Source organism: Oncorhynchus nerka, linkage group LG7, assembly GCF_034236695.1.
Source record: "Oncorhynchus nerka isolate Pitt River linkage group LG7, Oner_Uvic_2.0, whole genome shotgun sequence".
Lineage (NCBI taxonomy): Eukaryota > Metazoa > Chordata > Actinopteri > Salmoniformes > Salmonidae > Oncorhynchus > Oncorhynchus nerka.
In genome coordinates, this window is record NC_088402.1 from 19825442 (window position 1) to 19844359 (window position 18918).

At 44.2% G+C, this 18918-nt stretch overlaps 1 protein-coding gene and 1 pseudogene across 1 annotated transcript; both read right to left on the reverse strand.

Moving 5' to 3' along the window:
* Window positions 1-329: 329 nt before the first annotated feature.
* LOC115131250 (leucine-rich repeat-containing protein 14B-like) lies at window positions 330-2760 on the reverse strand (annotated as a pseudogene).
* Window positions 2761-7435: 4675 nt separating this feature from the next.
* On the reverse strand, window positions 7436-18599 carry LOC115131304 (protein naked cuticle homolog 2-like). Its single transcript, XM_029662901.2, has 8 exons — window positions 18119-18599; window positions 17979-18005; window positions 17795-17880; window positions 11245-11305; window positions 9323-9417; window positions 8965-9060; window positions 8580-8847; window positions 7436-8432 (listed from the first exon to the last, which is right to left on the reverse strand). The coding sequence occupies exons 1-8, from the start codon at window positions 18141-18143 to the stop codon at window positions 7960-7962; spliced, it is 1131 nt and encodes a 376-aa protein (XP_029518761.1). The 5' UTR covers window positions 18144-18599; the 3' UTR covers window positions 7436-7959.
* Window positions 18600-18918: the final 319 nt, after the last annotated feature.

The window sequence follows — 18918 nt, forward strand, 5'->3', positions numbered from 1 at the left end:
GTTTATTTATAGTGAATCCACTTTAATCCCAAATTTTAAGATGGAAATAACAATTGACTAAACTATAATCGAACGGCAGTTGCATGTTTAAAAAATAAATAAAGATAATGGAGCAATACATTTGTCAATCTGTTTCAAGTACTTATGAATCAGTGCATATGGATATAAAACAAAGCTTTTCAAGGCCTTAAGCATCCCAATAGGCTAAAGTTGTCAACTTTTTATTTGCATAAATTTCTTAGTTGTCTTTGGATAAGTGGAAATGGAAGTGTTGCAAGCCACAATAGATGATTGAGAAAGATGAACCCTTTGTATTGCACACACCCTTGATCTATCAACCCTCTTTCCTGCCCTCTGGTATGGTATTCTACCTAAACTTCAATCTACCTCTGGATCTCCTGTTGTCCACGATCTCAATGGTATCAATAAAGTTTCCAATGATGCTGTTGAAGGATTTCACCATGGACACCCCCAGTTCCTTACTGGTCTCATTGATATCTGCGTCATAAGCACCCAACGGTGGTAACTACCTCCACGTTCCCCACCCCCTGAAGGATCCCCATCAGTTGACCCCTGAACGCCTGGAACATCTCCCTGTTGTACTGCAGCAGGACCGTCTCATCCAAGGGGTAGGTGACATCCTCAGGTTAGCAGTCCCGGGGCACTGGCAGCTCCAAATACCTTAGGGCTGGGAACCCAGCGGCCAGAGAAGAGGCGGCGAAGGGCCGTGGCGCTCAAGAGGGTTGCCCAGTATCTTCAGCCCCTCCAGGCCGCGACAGCGAGCCTGGGTCAGGATGTCCATGTGTTCATCCTCTAGGGTGAGGCTGTGGCGGGGAAGAGGCTGCACACGTCGTGACCATTATGTCCAGACTGACCAGGTTCTCCCTTTGCAGGCTGTTGGCCAGATAGGCCATGTCCACACAGTTCAGGTTACAGTTGGCCAGCTTCAGGAATTTCAGTGGGGTGGTCAGGGGGCTCTGGACAAGGCCAGAGATTCACAAATGTATTACATTTTCCCAATTAGGTTATATTATCACTTGTGTATGCTTGCAATGTGGGTGTGCGCATCACTTTACGCAAGCTTGACAAAAAACTAAGCCAATATGAAATCTTTACGATGCATGCCTAATTAATGGACAGTGCAGGTGTCTGCTTGTTGTTTTGGGGCATGACCTCAGTGCTATTTCAAAGTCAGCTGTAAATGACACCCTATTCACTTTTAAGTGCACTACTTTCTACCAGGGTCAAAAAGTTTTCTGGTCAAAAGTAGTACACTATATAGGAAATCGGGTGCAATTTGGGAAGCAGCCAATATCAACCATTAATTAAGTATTCCCTGGTTTCTGGCCAACCTGCAGATTTAGCAGCAGGCAGCTGTCTACATTCTCCCCCACAGCCAAGCAACAAAAACAAAACGCCACAAAACGAGTGCAAACTGAGTACCGGAAACTGCAGCCCCCATGTTATGATATTACACAGTGGAAATGCATCAGCTTGAATAGACATCCCCAAAGCTATATATACAGTAGACATCAATACCTTCTACCTATACACATGCACACACACACACACTCGCCCCACACAGAGGTGAGCCTCTCACCTTAGCAGTCTTTGCAGGTGTCTGGTGAAGGTGCAGAAGCCCATGTAGAGCTCTGTCAGCTCAGTCAGCCGGCTCAGCAGATTCCCAATGGTCACCAGCAGGTCATCTTCATCCGAGCCCAACCATCGCATGTCCATCACCTCCTCGGGCAGCATCAGGGATTGCAGCTGGGGGAACTCTATCCGGGACAACAGCAACTCCAGGTGCGGGGCCTCCAGGTGAACATTATGGACCATCTGTAGTCTCCTCATGGCCTCCGGTTGGGCCACACACAGCACGTAGAACAGCTGTTTGAGAGCCAGGGAGTTGGCTCAGGACCTGATGAAGCTCAGCTTCAAGGGGCAGTGACGGAGTAGCAGGAGGCCTGGGCCACCACCTTGTAGTCCCGCCCGGTGACAAAGCCGCTCAGGCGCACGTCCACCTCGGTACCGAGGGCTGAGGGTGCAGCGCCAGCCGCCTGGATGGCCAGCATGACCTCGTAGCACATGCAGGTGAGGACCCACCGACCCAAGGTGGATCCACCGGAACAGGTATGGTACTCTGTGTCCTTCAGCCCAGTCAGGTCCACCATATGGAGGGTCTGGGCGTAAGTCTCTGTTGGCCGCAGCACGTACGACTGGAGATGGAACAGATAGAGATAGAACATAACTGTTTATTGCCATCAAATGGGAATTTGTCTTACAAATCAAAGTTATATGATGTAAGGTGACATTGTGACCTTGTATTGCCCCAGTGGCAACTCAAGTAACTACAAACACATTGAGACTTGAAGCAAAACCAAAAATGTGTCACACTGGCCAAGATCCAGTGCCTCAGTTCACACGCAGCATTTTTGACCAGTGACAGATTGCACCTCTAAACACAACACCAGAACACACAGTTAGCCTACTTTCAGCCCAGTCAACAGACCCATCTAGGCACTGCCGGCAGATGCAGGAGATCCTCCTGGCAGTCTACCGTCCTTCCCAGGAGCCTTTGCAGGTTAAGCTCATGCAGAGGCAGATTTAGACCAGGTCGTGGAGGAGGAAGGCCTTCTCGTGCAGGTAGCAGGCATTGAAGAGGAGTGGGTAGAAATTGAACAACAAACAGCTAAGGTTCCCCATGGTGCTCGGGCTACTCTGAGCGAAGCCCTCGGCAGCAAGAAACCTCAGGCTCTTCATGGCTCTCTCTTCTCTGGTCTGTCCTCGAGGTCTGGGTCTTGAAGTGTTAGGATCAACCAATCAGCCCATGTGATTGGATGTGTTTGTGTTGTTGCTCTCTCCCCCACTGTCTCTCTGTCTGTTGATTCTTTGTCTCTGCTAGTACTGTATATCTGTCTGGACCTCGAGAGGCTTGGCGCGTGAGGTAGGTGAGTAGGAGGATCTATTTTTTGAAAACAGCCGTCTCATTCCATTCACCTCTTGAATGGGTTATCTATTTGCATCTTTCACCAAGGGGCAGAGCAGAAACAACCTTATCCTACTGCTTACAAAATTAGGTTCAACCTCCCTCCAAACCACCAACATTGAAATGACCTGTTTATGCAAGCAAGCTATAAAAAGACGCCAGTAACAACAATAACAGTAAAGCAATGTAGACAAACATAGCATGGACGTTGTACAGGGTAACATTGGCATCATGCCCACACATAGATTTACTGAAAGCTTAGATGTTAATCAAGACCAAAGCAGTGGTAGATCAGATATCATAATGTACTAGCCTAACATGACTGGTCATGAAAACATTATGCATTTGATGAGAGTACACTGGAACACCCAGAGTGTTGTAACTATACTGAACAAAAATATAAAAGTGTTGGTCCCATGTTTCATGAGTTGAAATAAAAGATCCCAGAAATGTTCCAAATGCACAAAAAGCTTCTTCCTCTAAAATGTTGTGTACAAATTTGTTTAAATTCCTGTTAGTGAACATTTCTCCTCTGCCAAGGTAATTCATAATTCACCTGACAGGTGTGGTATATCAAGAAGCTGATTAAACAACATGCTCATTACACAGGTGCACCTTGTGCTGGGGATAATCAAAGGCCACTCTAAAAGGCACTGCATCTCAGTGCTAGAGCCGTCACCACAGACCCTGGTTCGATTCCAGGCTGTAACACAACCGGTTGTGATCTCCATAGTCCCAAAGAGCGGCGCACAATTACCCAGGGCCGTCCGGGTTAGGGTTTGTCTAGGGTAGGCTGTCATTGTAAATAAGAATTTGTTCTTAACTGACTTGCCTAATTAAATAAAGATTCAATAAAAAAAAATGCAGTTTTGTCACAACACAATGCCAGTTAACCACCTAACTGAGGAACTCAATTTAACCTTGCGCAATACCCTAGATGCAGTTGGACCCATAAAAACTAAAAACATTTCTCATAAGAAATTAGCTCCCTTGTATAGAAAATACCCGAGCTCTGAAGCAAGCTTCCAGAAAATTGGAAATGGCGCCACACCAAACTGGAAGTCTTCCGACTAGCTTGGAAAGACAGTACCGTGCAGTATCAAAGAGCCCTTACTGCTGCTCGATCATCCTATTTTTCCAACTTAATTGAGAAAAATAAGAACAATCCAAAATTTCTTTTTGATACTGTCGCAAAGCTAACTAAAAAGCAGCATTCCCCAAGTGAGGATGGCTTTCACTTCAGCAGTAATAAATTCATGAACTTCTTTGAGGAAAAGATCATGATCATTAGAAAGCAAATTACGGACTCCTCTTTAAATCTGCGTATTCCTTCAAAGCTCAGTTGTTCTGAGTCTAAACAACTCTGCCAGGACCTAGGATCAAGAGAGACACTCAAGTGTTTTAGTACTATATCTCTTGACACAATGATGAAAATAATCATGGCCTCTAAACCTTCAAGTTGCATACTGGACCCTATTCCAACTAAACTACTGAAAGAGCTGCTTCCTGTGGTTGGCCCTCTTATGTTCAATATAATAAACGGCTCTCTATCCACCGGATGTGTACCAAACTCACTAAAACTGGCAGTAATAAAGCCTCTCTTGAAAAAGCCAAACCTTGACCAAGAAAATATAAAAAAACTATCGGCCTATATCGAATCTTCCATTCCTCTCAAAAATGTTAGAAAAGGCTGTTGCGCTGAAACTCACTGCCTTCCTGAAGACAAACAATGTATACAAAATGCTTCAGTCTGGTTTTAGACCCCATCATAGCACTGAGACTGCACTTGTGAAGGTGGTAAATGACATTTTAATGACATCAGACCGAGGCTCTGCATCTGTCCTCATGCTCCTAGACCTTAGTGCTGCTTTTGATACCATCGATCACCACATTCTTTTGGAGAGATTGGAAACCCAAATTGGTCTACACAGACAAGTTCTGGCCTGGTTTAGATCTTATCTGTTGGAAAGATATCAGTTTGTCTCTGTGAATGGTTTGTCTTCTGACAAATCAACTGTAAATTTCGGTGTTCCTCAAGGTTCCGTTTTAGGACCACTATTGTTTTCACTATATATTTTACCTCTTGGGGATGTCATTCGAAAACATAATGTTAACTTTCACTGCTATGCGGATGACACACAGCTGTACATTTCAATGAAACATGGCGAAGCCCCAAAATTGCCCTCGCTAGAAGCCTGTGTTTCAGACATAAGGAAGTGGATGACTGCAAACTTTCTACTTTTAAACTCGGACAAAACAGAGATGCTTGTTCTAGGTCCCAAGAAACAAATAGCTCTTCTGTTGAGTCTGACAATTAATCTTAATGGTTGTACAGTCGTCTCAAATAAAACTGTGAAGGACCTCTGCGTTACTCTAGACCCTGATCTCTCTTTTGACGAACATATGAAGACTGTTTCAAGGACAGCTTTTTTCCATCTACGTAACATTGTAAAAATCAGAAACGTTCTGTCCAAAAATGATTCAGAAAAATAAATCCATGCTTTTGTTACTTCTAGGTTAGACTACTGCAATGCTCTACTTTCCGGCTACCCGGATATAGGCACTAAATAAACTTCAGTTAGTGCTAAATACATCTGCTAGAATCCTGACTAGAACCAAAAAATGTGATCATATTACTCCAGTGCTAGCCTCCCTACACTGGCTTCCTGTCAAGGCAAGGGCTGATTTCAAGGTTTTACTTCTAACCTACAAAGCATGACATGGGCTTGCTCCTACCTATCTCTCTGATTTGGTCCTGCCGTACATACCTGCACGTACGCTACGGTCACAAGACGCAGGCCTCCTAATTGTCCCTAGAATTTCTAAGCAAACAGCTGGAGGCAGGACTTTCTCCTATAGAGCTCCATTTTTATGGAATGGTCTGCCTACTCATGTGAGAGACGCAAACTCGGTCTCAACCTTTAAGTATTTACTAAAGACTCATCTCTTCAGTGGGTCATATGATTGAATGTAGTCTGGCCCAGGAGTGTGAAGGTGAACGGAAAGGCTCTGGAACAACGAACCGACCTTGTTGTCTCTGCCTGGCCGGTTCCCCTCTTTCCACTGGGATTCTTTGCCTTTAACCCTATTACAGGGGCTGAGTCACTGGCTTATTGGTGCTCTTTCATGCCGTCCCTAGGAGGGGTGCGTCACTTGAGTGGGTTGAGTCACTGATGTGATCTTCCTGTCTGGGTTGGCGCCCCCCCCTTGGGTTGTGCCGTGGCGGAGATCTTTGTGGGCTATACTCGGCCTTGTCTCAGGATGGTAAGTTGGTGGTTGAAGATATCCCTCTAGTGCTGTGGGGGCTGTGCATTGGCAAAGTGGGTGGGGTTATATCCTTCCTGTTTGGCCCTGTCAGGGGATATTATCGGATGGGGCCACAGTGTCTCCTGACCCCTCCTGTTTCAGCCTCCAGTATTTATGCTGCAGTAGTTTATGTGTCAGGGGCTAGGGTCAGTTTGTTATATCTGGAGTACTTCTCCTGTCTTATCCGGTGTCCTGTGTGAATTTAAGTATGCTCTCTCTAATTCTCTCTTTCTTTCTCTCTCTCGGAGGACCTGAGCCCTTGGACCATGCCTCAGGACTACCTGGCATGATGATTCCTTGCTGTTCCTAGTCCACCTGGCCGTGCTGCTGCTCCAGTTTCAACTGTTCTGCCTGCGGCTATGGAATCCTGACCTGTTCACGGGACGTGCTACCTGTCCCAGACCTATTGTTTGACCATGCTGGTCATTTATGAACATTTGAACATCTTGGCCATGTTCTGTTATAATCTCCACCCGGCACAGCCAGAAGAGGACTGGCCACCCCTCATAGCCTGGTTCCTCTCTAGGTTTCTTCCTAGGTTTTGGCCTTCAAGTTTATCCTAGCCAACGTGCTTGAACACCTACATTGCTTGCTTTTTGGGGTTTTAGGCTGGGTTTCTGTACAGCACTTTGAGATATCAGCTGATGTACGAAGGGCTATATAAATACATTTGATTTGATTGCCACAGATGTCTCAAGTTTTGAGAGAGGTCCAACTGGTAATTTTACTGCAGGAATGTCTACCAGAGCTGTTGCCAGAGAATTTAACGTTAATTTCTCTACCATAAGCTGCCTCCAACGTCATTTTAGAGAATTTGTCAGTACTTACAACTGGTTTTACAACCGCAGACCACGTGTGGTCACACCAGATACTGACTGGTTTTCTGATTCAACCACCTACCTTTTACATTTAAGGTATCTGTGACCAACAGATGCATATCTATATTCCCAGTCATTTGAAATCCATAGATTATGGCATAATCAATGGATTTAAATTGCCTGTAACTCAGTAAAATTGTTGCATGTTGCGTTTACATTTTTGTTCAGTGTATTTTCCTAAATATTTATAGAGCCTTAGCACGGAATGTTTTGCCATAAGAGAACACATTTTACATTTGACAGATTCCACATGACGTAAACAAAGTGTATCACTTTATTACTTCTTACAAATTGTTTTACATTTTTCTTCTTCCCAAATCTGAAAGCATCAGCCTTCATTAGATTGTGACTTTTTTCAATTGACACACTACAATGATCACAAGCAAAGTGTATCATGCTTTCATACATCAAAATACAGACGATACAAAACATACTGCATTTACTCTCATACGTACATTGTGACTGTTTAAATCATTATATTAAATGAAAGTGGTCATCTATAGAAACCTGAGAAGAAACTTCAGTCTAGAGGGCTTCGAAAGGTGAGTAGAATATTCAACATGACACATTCAACATGAAACTCAGTCACCAATACAAGGCACATTAGCTCATTTTTGTACAGAGTTACTATTATTCCTTAGTATGGAGAGTGATTGTGTCCCACAGCCCTATACTATATTTAGGCCCACCTGATCTGACCAGAAACCACACAGGGCCCTAGCTATAGGCTAAACCACAGGGAGGTGTGTCTCTCAGTCTCTGTATCCCTGAGTGGAGTGCAGACTGCAGTCATGCTGGGGGGTGGTAGTGGTGGTGGTGGTGATGGTGCTCATGGTGGTGGTGGTGTTCATGCCTCTGAACCAAGGGGATCAAGCCCCCAGAGGAGGCAGGCAGGCTGGACAGCACCACACTCTCTCGCTGCACATTGAGTAGGGTTCTGGAGGGGGACCCAGCCTCTCTGGCCCTGGAGCGAAGCCTCTTGCTCTGGCTGTGCTGTAAGGGGAGTTGGGGCTGGGAGTATGGCTGAGAGGGGTGGCACCATTTGGAGGGGTGGTGGCCATGGAGCTTGCTTGATTTATCCCTACCTCCTCCTCCTCCCCCTCCTCTGTCTCCCCCCACTACCTTGGCTTGGCCCCTGAGAGACCTGAGGAAGGAAAGGCCCCTGCCTCTGGACTCTGTAGGGCCGCAGTTCTTCCCCACCACCACTGAGTGGCGCTGCTGGTATGAGCGGGCGTCCGGTCTGGGCACCTGAGAGGGGGCGTCTGCAGAGGATGGAGAACATCATGTTATACTGTCATTTCTCTTTATTGAATGTCATTCATCTTTGGTGTATTTTCAGTAAAAACCATGTTGACTTTAATGATCTGTGCCTCAAAAGTGCTGAAAATAAATGGTCATTGTGTACCGACCTGCATCGTCAAACTTGGAGGAATAGTTCTCTATCCCAGCTAGGTCTAAGTAGTGGTTCCTGCGTTCTGTGTTTTCATCCACACAGTGAAAAGTCCTCTCTGGGCTCCCTGCCTCCTCCTGCTGGACTTCCTCTATTCTGTCCCCTGTTCTGGAGCTGCTGGAGGGGGCCACCACCAGTTTGACCTTCAGGGCTGTGCTGTTACATGAAGGCTGCATGGCCGACGCTTCAACCACCTCATAGATGGACTGCATGAGACTGGACATATCCTGTAACACAGAGACACACACAGACACCATTAGTAAGACTGCAGGGTTGACTTAATCTTAAGAGAAAACTCATAATGCGCAAAAGTTGCTTGTTGTAGCTGTGTGAAGCTACAGTACCTCCTTGGTGACTTTACCACTGTTGTCAAAGTGATACAGTGTGAAGATCCACTCCTGTCGAGTGTTATCCTCCGACACCACATTGCACTCTGTGTCCTGTAACCATGAATAATTGTCACTATTACGCAGACCCTTTTATGCGTACTTACATTTTACGTACAAGTGATCCCAGGAATTGAACCCACTAGCCTAGCATTGACGTTCCATGCTCTACCTACTGAGCTACAGAGGACCAAACACAACAGGTACCATATTATGGTCATCAAACAAATCCCTGCCAGACTCTGTAGAGATTCTATAGATCAAATCCTTTTGTAGTTGTAGTGTACAGGATAGTAGAAGACCAAAAGCCACTCACATCAACGTGGCTGTTCCTCTTCCTGGGCTGTCTGAATGGAATGTGGATGTAGCTCTCTCTCTCCTTCTCCCCTCCCTTCTCTGATGGCAGTACCACTGTAAAACAAACAAAGTACAGTGAGGGGGGAAAGTATTTGATTCCCTGCTGATTTTGTACGTTTGCCCACAGACAAAGAAATGATCAGTCTATAATTTTAATGGTAGGTTTATTTGAACAGTGAGAGACAGAATAACAACAAAAATCCAGAAAAACGCATGTCAAAAAGGTTATAAATTTATTTGCATTTTAATGAGGGAAATAAGTATTTGACCCCTCTGCAAAACATAACTTAGTACTTTGTGGCAAAAACCCTTGTTGGCAATCACAGAGGTCAGACGTTTCTTGTGGTTGGCCACCAGGTTTGCACACATCTCAGGAGGGATTTTGTCCCACTCCTCTTTGCAGATCTTCTCCAAGTCATTAAGGTTGAGGCTGACGTTTGGCAACTCGAACCTTTAGCTCCCTCCACAGATTTTCTATGGGATTAAGGTCTGGAGTCTGGCTAGGCCACTCCAGGACCTAAATGTGCTTCTTCTTGAGCCACTCCTTTGTTGTCTTGGCCATGTGTTTTGGGTCATTGTCATGCTGGAATACCCATCCACGACCCATTTTCAATGCCCTGGCTGAGTGAACGAGGTTCTCACCCAAGATTTGACGGTACATGGCCCCGCCCATCGTCCCCTTGATGCGGTAACGTTGTCCTGTCCCCTTAGCAGAAAAACACCCCCAAAGCATAATGTTTCCACCTCCATGTTTGACGGTGGAGATGGTGTTCTTGGGGTCATAGGCAGCATTCCTCCTCCTCCTCCAAACACAGTGAGTTGAGTTGATGCCAAAGAGCTCCATTTTGGTCTCATCTGACCACAACACTTTCACCCAGTTGTCCTCTGAATCATTCAGATGTTCATTGGCAAACTTCAGACGGGCATGTTTATGTGCTTTCTTGAGCAGGGGGACCTTGCGGGCGCTGCAGGATTTCAGTCCTTCACGGCGTAGTGTGCTACCAATTGTTTTCTTGGTGACTATGATCCCAGCTGCCTTGAGATCATTGACAAGATCCTCCTGTGTAGTTCTGGGCTGATTCCTCACCGTTCTCATGATCATTGCAACTCCAAGAGATGAGATCTTGCATGGAGCCCAAGGCCGAGGGAGATTGACAGTTCTTTTGTGTTTCTTCCATTTGCGAATAATCGCATCAACTGTTGTCACCTTCTCACCAAGCTGCTTGGCGATGGTCTTGTAGCCCATTCCAGCTTTGTGTAGGTCTACAATCTTGTCCCTGACGTCCTTGGAGAGCTCTTTGGTCTTGGCCAAGGTGGAGAGTTTGGAATTTGATTGATTGATTGCTGATTGATCAAAACTGAGATTAGGAGCACTCCCTTTAAGAGTGTGCTCCTAATCTCAGCTCGTTACCTGTATAAAAGACACATGGGGGCCAGAAATCTTTCTGATTGAGAGGGGGTCAAATACTGATTTCCCTCATTAAAATGCAAATCAATTTAAAACATTTTTGACATGCGTTTTTCTGGATTTTGTTGCTGTTATTCTGTCTCTCACTGTTCAAATAAACCTACAATTAAAATTATAGACGGATCATTTCTTTGTCAGTGGGCAAACGTACAAAAACAGTGGAGGATCAAATACTTTTTTCCCTCACTGTATATTCTCTCTAGCCTTTGTGTTTGCTGTTTACAGACGATAATACACACACAGTATCCCAGGTTTCCCCGACAAGCAAGGGGAATTCTTAGTTAAGATATGAACCATACCGAATCAAACAGGTCAATCATTGAGTAAGTCTAAGATGTTAAGTTAATGATGCATGCTAGACTAGAATTAGTGCAACAGTAATGTGATCATTGAGCTGTCCTTTCTCTACTCACCCTGTAGGGGGCTCTTATCGTTCAGGGACTGCTCATCCTTCACTTCCCTTCTGCACAATTCCTGGAAAAAGAGGGAGAGGAGCGATGGACCAAGTGAGAATTAGGAGAGAAAAAGTCACAGAAGAGGGGGGGGGGGGGGGGGGGGGTAGAGATAGGGAGAAGGAGAAAGACAAGAAAGTTTAAATGATGTGAGAGCAGGTAATGTTTGATCATCTGGGGGCCTATTGTTTGTCATCAACTGGGTAAATAACACTGTGAGAACCAGCTCCCAGCTGGTGTTTTCAAGTTCACCTCAACTTCCGATAAATTCAATGAAGCCATATGTGTTCTATAACTAATCAGATGTTATGCAGACACAGCTCTAAATCCACGCACACACATAATAGAATGCTAATTCGAGAGAGATTTACATGGTTATCAAAACATCACGCCAGGGTAAACATACAGGAAACAGACCTTATTTTAAGTGTTTCTAAAATTCCGGATGGGAAAAACGACTGGTGGAAAAACTATTAGAACCATTTCCTTGTTTGACCGCTAGGTTTTATGGGTATTAATACATCTCCATTGCCAGGACAGTGGTTGGGGATGTTGCCCTGTGAGTGTGCTGTTTTTTGGACGGGATGTTAAACGGGTGTCCTGACTCTCTGTGGTCACTAAAGATCCCATGGTGCTTATCGTAAGAGTAGGGGTGTTAACACTGGTGTTCTGGCTAAATTCCCAATCTGGCCCTCATACCATCATGGCCACCATCCCCAGCTTCCAATAGATTCATTCCTCTCCCCTGTAACTATTCCCCGGGTCTTTACTGTAATTGAGAATGTGTTCTCAGTCAATTTACCTGGTAAAATAAGGGTACATTTTTTATAATCTGTTCTATTTTATTCTGTTCTCAGAGAGGGAATAAAGCACTGGAGAAAAATAGAACCTATAAGGGTAAATGTACTGTAAGAGAAGGCAGGCAGACAGTCATGCTCATGCCATGACCATGCCAGCGGTGACATCACTATATCCAGTAAAAGTAAATGCATTAAGTCACTCTTGGTATTAAAGTAATATCACCTACAGAGTTCCCATATATGTGTAGAACTGAGCGTCCCATATGGAAACAATAACACACAGTCTATAAATTTACTATGTTCAAAAACCCGCTGAGACTACAACCTATTTATAATGCCTATGGGCTCAAAGTGAATGTTAACTTCAACTAAATCCACTGGGTAGTTGTTGCTTGGTGAGTACCCACACTTTGAAACTAGGTGTTCCCTTGAACGGTGTTGAGCATATTGCATGTGCTATCAAGACCAATCAAGATCTGAGCATATGATATCCAACCCTCTGTTGCAACAAGTCAGAAACCATCCCTTCAAAAAAGGACAGTGAAAGCACCAAAACATTAGATCTGTGCGTCTAACTGTCTCCACCACAGACATTCCCAGCAGCCAGCCGCCCACAGCTCTGACAGATGCAGATGAGTAACAAAGAGCCTGTGGAGTCTGAGAGGACCATGCTGACAGATAACCCTGACTGCTGATGGCTTCAACCAGCATACCAGCCAAACCCCTGCCATCGACCGCCACGCTCTGCCTGCTATGGGCCCTTTCATCTGGGGTCGGGTTACCGACCGAGAGGGGAGAGGAGCGGGGGCCTTTTCCTGCACTCAACTGGGTGTCACCAAGCTTTGCATCCTGTCCTGTCGCCCCCCTCTCTCCCACCCGCCTTTAGTTAGAGTCAAACGCAGAGCCCTGAGAAGAGAAAAGAACACTACAGAGCTTTGTTTAAAACTTCTTGGCGCACCCATCCCATTAGCGGGATCATTTTTGTCAACATCCGCTGAATTGCAGAGCGCCAAATTCAAATGAAATTACTAAAAATATTTAATTTTCATGAAATCACAAGTGCAATATAGCAAAACACAACTTAGCTTGTTGTTAATCCACCTGGCGTGTCAGATTTCAAAAAAGCTTTTCGGCGAAAGCTATCCAAGCGTTTATGTTAGGACATCTCTCTCAGCAGACAAAACATTACAAACAGCTAACAGCAGAGTAGATTGGTCACGAAAGTCAGAAAAGCAATAAAATGAATCGCTTACCTTTGATGATCTTCGGATATTTGCACTCACGAGACTCCCAGTTACACAATAAATGTTCCTTTTGTTCCATAAAGATTATTTTTAAATCCAAAAACCTCCATTTGGTTGGCGTGTTATGTTTAGAAATCCACAGGCTCGAGCCGTCACGAAGGGGCAGACGAAAATACCAAATAGTATCCGTAAAGTTTGTAGAAACATGTCAAACGTTTTTTTATAATCAATCCTCAGGTTGTTTTTACAATAAATAATCGATAATATTTCAACCGGAGTGAGAGAGATAGGAGTGAGAGAGAAAATGTCTGCTCCAAGCTGCTCACGTATGCAAAACTCTGCTGGCACCCAGCCATCCAATGACACGATGTGATCTTTCTCACGCATTTTTTCAGTATAAAAGCCTGAAACTATGTCTAAAGACTGTTCACACCATGTGGAAGCCATAGGAAAAGGAATCTGGTTGATATCCCTTTAAATGGAGGGAAGGCATGCAATGGAACAGAGAGGTTTCAGGAAAAACAGCACTTCCTTGTTGGATTTTCCTCAGGTTTTCGCCTGCAATATCAGTTCTGTCATACTCCCAGAAAATATTTTGACAGTTATGGAAACTTTAGAGTGTTTTCTATCCTAATCTGACAATTATATGCATCCAAACATCAAAATACTGCCCCCTACACTAGGAGGTTTTAACAATCTCTCTTCCTGCCAAACAATACCTGGATAGGTGGTTGATCATCTCTCTTCCTGTTAACCAATACCTGGATAGGTGGTTGATCATCTCTCTTCCTGTCAACCAATACTTGGATAGGTGGTTGATCGTATGGGGGTGGGGCTGTATGGGGAAGGATGGTTGCTTCATCACAGGAGTTTATGTGAAGCAGCTTCTGTTATTTACCTTTATTTATTTATTTCTTATATACATAAAAGGAAGATAAGTCTCTTGAAGTTGGTATACAAGTTGATATTCAAAGAATGTAAAGGGGGTTGGGGTTGTTTTCAGGCTCAGGCAATAGTTAACGTTAAGTCAGAGAATAACCATTAAGAAGTTCTCATTTTCAGAGGTCTGGTCTTGCTCACAGAAACCAGATGTGAGTGATTTCTGGAGGAGGGGAACTGAGGGAGGGATTTGGATGTTGAGCTGTAGTTGGGTGAGGAAACGCTGGAGCCAGAGTCTATACAAGTACCTAGCTATAGAACTGGGCCTCTCTCCAACTGCCCAATCAGTTCTGCTGGCCATGAGGGTGGAAAGCAGTGGGAAATTTTCAGATCATTGTGGGTAGAGATGTCCAAGGGTTCTTACCACCTAATGATATGACCATGGTCTCTTTCTCTCTTTGTCTCCATCTCTCTCTTTTTTTCTCGCTCATCCTCTGTCTGAGCTACAGCCCAACAAACAAGGTGGGTAACCAAACATGAAAGGGTGAGCCAGCTACCTGAACAATCCAATCTGTGTTTGTGAAAATCGGTTTCCCTGGCTTAGAGCTGGAATGTTCTGGGAGGCGATTTCAGCCCAAAAATAATCACAGTCCAGAGTCTGAACAGTAGAATAATAAACAGAAACCTCTGGTACCACAAACAGGACAGAAACACCTTGGTGGAAACAATAAGAGGAGGACTAGAAGGAAGATTCCTTCTCCAAACCCAAGAGAATGACTGGCCCAGTTTAACCAACACTGTCGTTCCAAATAGAAATCCACACAGAGACAGTGATGCAAACGGCAATCCGATTCTGATATGATTGGTTGCATTTCATCAGACAACTTTTTTTATACTTAGTATTTGTACAATTTACAAACTCTCTGGCTCACTTGACTGAGCTGTACCTGATCCAAACCTGCCTTGAATAAACAGGTTTATTAATGAAAAGTGCCTTTGTTATTGCCTCAGGTGATATTGTCAACACTCCACCCTGAGTCATTGTAATTAAACAGAAACAGTCTGTCAATATTGAGGTTAATTGTTCCACAAGTCTGAAATTGTTTAACATCCTGATGGAAATTAGGTTGTCTTACAGATATCGAAATGGGATTTTTAAAAACACACACACCGAGTAGAATCACCACAGAATTATCTTTACGGAAATTAAAACACACATTAATTCAGATTTTTGCTCCACTCTTTGAAGTTGAGCAGCCAGAAGATGAGAAGCTGGAAGAAAGAGGGATTCTTCCAGGACTAACAATGAACAGGGTGGGTGACGGAGAGCTTTGGTGTCTCGCTGCAGGACTAACAGTGAACAGGGTGGGTGACGGAGAGCTTTGGTGTCTCGCTGCAGGACTAACAGTGAACAGGGTGGGTGACGGAGAGCTTTGGTGTCTCACTGGGTCTATGACCTGAGGCTGCAGCATGTTGACACAAGTGATCTAGGACATGTGACCGCTACAGCCTGGACACCCCAATGAAGGCATCAAAGTTGACACTATAATCAATTTTTATTTTTTTATTTTACCTTTATTTTACTAGGCAAGTCAGTTAAGAACAAATTCTTATTTTCAATGACGGCCTAGGAACAGTGGGTTAACTGCCTGTTCAGGGGCAGAACGACAGATTTGTACCTTGTCAGCTAGGGGATATGAACTTGCAACCTTTCGGTTACTAGTCCAACGCTCTAACCACTAGGCTACCCTGCTGCCCCAATCAAGCTTCATTACTGAAAAGAGCACAAACAATTAACATAATCTTAGACAGCCAGACACACACATGAGGTGCCCAGGCAAATAACATAGAGTATACCAGTACACTACAAACTGTAGCTAGCCAGGCCCCCTGCTGACAGTTACATATGCGGTTGTGCCATGGAGCCGCTAATGGTGGAGCTGGAATACTGAATCACAGGAACAATTGAACTGCCATTAAAAAGGTGTGGAGGACCTGGGTCTCATTATAGAAACCTGGCAGGCTCAGCCTTTCTTTCCTAATAACAGGCTCCAGAAAGACAGCAGCATGGACCAACACTTCATTAACACCTCCTACCCACCATGAGTTCAAAATGACACTACAGTAGGCATTCAAAATGGCTCCAACAGGTCTTTCCAAGTGTTGAAAGATGATTATGAGAGAGAAAAGAAGACATCAAAATATGTGAGTGAGGCAGTGAGTGGTCACACAGTTAAGAGTCAAAGAAGAGTTATGAGCATCAAGATGTTGTACTCTCACTATGCTACATCTTCCCAAATGTGACCATCTCATTAACAGTACTAAGCCTACATGTGAAGGTGTTCCACCCACAACCAGACACTCCGCCTACCAGACTTTGTCTCCCCCTGCCAGCACCAGATGTGGGGTTTCAGTGTGGCGGTAATGAAAGACCCTGCTGTTCTGGACAGTGGCCATATGCATTTCACACAGACATGACAGCCTCCTCTCACAGAGAGCAGGGGGGGAAAAGCCCCTCTCCAAACACCTTTCATGTCCCTGGCTTGGCTGTGTGCTTATACTGTTCTATCATCCTGTGGTTGCTTTGCCTTGGCCTGGGACTGGGAGGGAGGGAGGAGCAGACCTGGCTGAGACATCATGCACATGTGATTCAGAGTCAGTGAACCCTAGTGCGAACACCAGTGTGGACTCAATGTGAGCATGAAGTGGTGACTGACAGTGTTAATCCTCTATGGATGGATGAATCAGGATGTAAACAAGACTGAGAAGGCAGCAATTCAAAATGTTATTTGTTGTTTACCCAGATGGTACAGTTGTTTACCCAGATGGCTGTGATTTATGTATAAAGATTGATGAATAAAACACCATGTATTCAATAGAGAATTGTCCATTTGCTTACCTTTGTCTTAGATAAGAAGCGATGTGTGATACACTGCCTTCATCTTTTCATTAGGATTCTAAAGCTCTTCCACTCTGGGTGGCTGTGGTCCATTCAGCTACCCTTTCACAGGAATCCACCATTCTGGTTCTTGTTAGCGTCATTATCCAAGTTCAAGCCTCTCAACTCTAATGACACACATGTGTCTGTGTTGCTTTCCATTTACAGGCCTTTCTGGGCCAGAAAGAGCCAGAAGCAGATGCATCATGAACATGGTCCAGAGAAGGATGCCAGGATGCAAAATACAAACTAGAGTTTGGTAAACAACTGACTGTTAGCATTGACAAACTAAAGAACTGTCCTAGAGAAGTAGGCCTATGGGGATTTAGGTGTGAGAAGGATTTGGCAGCGGGGTATTTTTATTTAACTAGGCAAGTCAGTTAAGAACTCATTCTTATTTACAATGACGGCCTAGGAACAGTGGATTAACTGCCTTGTTCAGTGGCTGAACGACAAATTTTTACTTTGTCAGCTCAGGGATTCGATTTGGCCATCTTTCAGTTACTGGCCCAACACTAATCTCTAGGCTGCCTGCTGCCCCAAATATGGCTAGTGACTGTCTGATGACTCTCTCTCTCTCACTGAAAATCTGCAAACAGATGAAATGTTAATTCTATTTCAATATCTCTGGAAAATGCATTGTACAGTACCCGCTTGAATCTGATTTGGTGGGTGTGGAGGTCCGTACATTCCAGCTCTCTCTGACAGGTGAGCACATTGGCAGCAAAACTACCACCTGGAAGAAACAAACAAACAAACAAATTAAGTCTATATCCTGCATAACACTATGTTTGAGAGACATACATTTGAGACCTTCCTAAAGGTGATTCTTACCTTCAGGATTTTCTCTGCGTTTACAGGCTATCCAAATTATGCATGGAATGGAAACATAAAAGAGAGAAAGAAAAGATTGTTACATTTAGGTTATTAAGAGATATACAGTAGCCCCTGAATCTAAATACTACAAGTCTCACCATGTTTTGATTGGAGTTTGCCCATATTTTTGTATATTTCCTGTCGTGCCTTGAACCTTCATCTATTTGCGCATTGATCAAGACGTCTTCATCATCTCCCATTGATAACAACAAAGACAGTTGTATCCTGTATGCACCGATATGTCGTTTTTGCCATAAAGTTATTATAGGGTTGAGATAGACAAGAGGACCGAAGCTTCGTGAAAGTGCACACAAGTATGTTAGACAGAGAGAACTTGCGGAGTTTATTATGGAAAAGAAACGAATAATCAATATACAGAGGGTACAGCACATCCTGCTGGCCATTAGGGGAAAGTATTTAAATTTTTATTGAGCGCATACAACAAATGAGCTCACAATGACATAATTTAACGCGTGCATGTGTCTTTCGTGTAAACATAAAATAAGAGCCCTTCATTATGCAAACGTTTTATTTGTTTAGTATCTAGAAAGCTTTTTCCCTAAATAGGCTACTGTATATTGGGGCGGCAGGTAGCCTAGTGCGTTGGGCCAGTAACCTAAAGGTTGCTAGATAAAATCCCCGAGCTGACAAGGTAAACAAATATGTCGTTCTGCCCCTGGACAAGGCAGTTAACCCACTGTTCCTAGGCCATCATTGTAAATAAGGATTTGTTCTTTACTGACTTGCCGAGTTAAATAAAGGATACATTTAAAAAATATATATTGCCACCCATATTGACCTTAGAACGCCACTTCAGTTCCTATCACCTTGTGACGTCTATCTTCTGTAACAAGCCCTTTCTGGTCAAAGATTCCTCAACATTCTTCATAATATTTCT

Coding starts and splice junctions, on each gene's coding strand:
- LOC115131304 (XM_029662901.2), bottom strand. CDS start 18,143: ATGGGCAAACTCCAATCAAAACATG. Junction 9,418..11,244: donor CGATAAGAGCCCCCTACAGG/GTGAGTAGAGAA, acceptor TTTGTTTTACAG/TGGTACTGCCATCAGAGAAG. Junction 8,433..8,579: donor CTCCAAGTTTGACGATGCAG/GTCGGTACACAA, acceptor CATCCTCTGCAG/ACGCCCCCTCTCAGGTGCCC.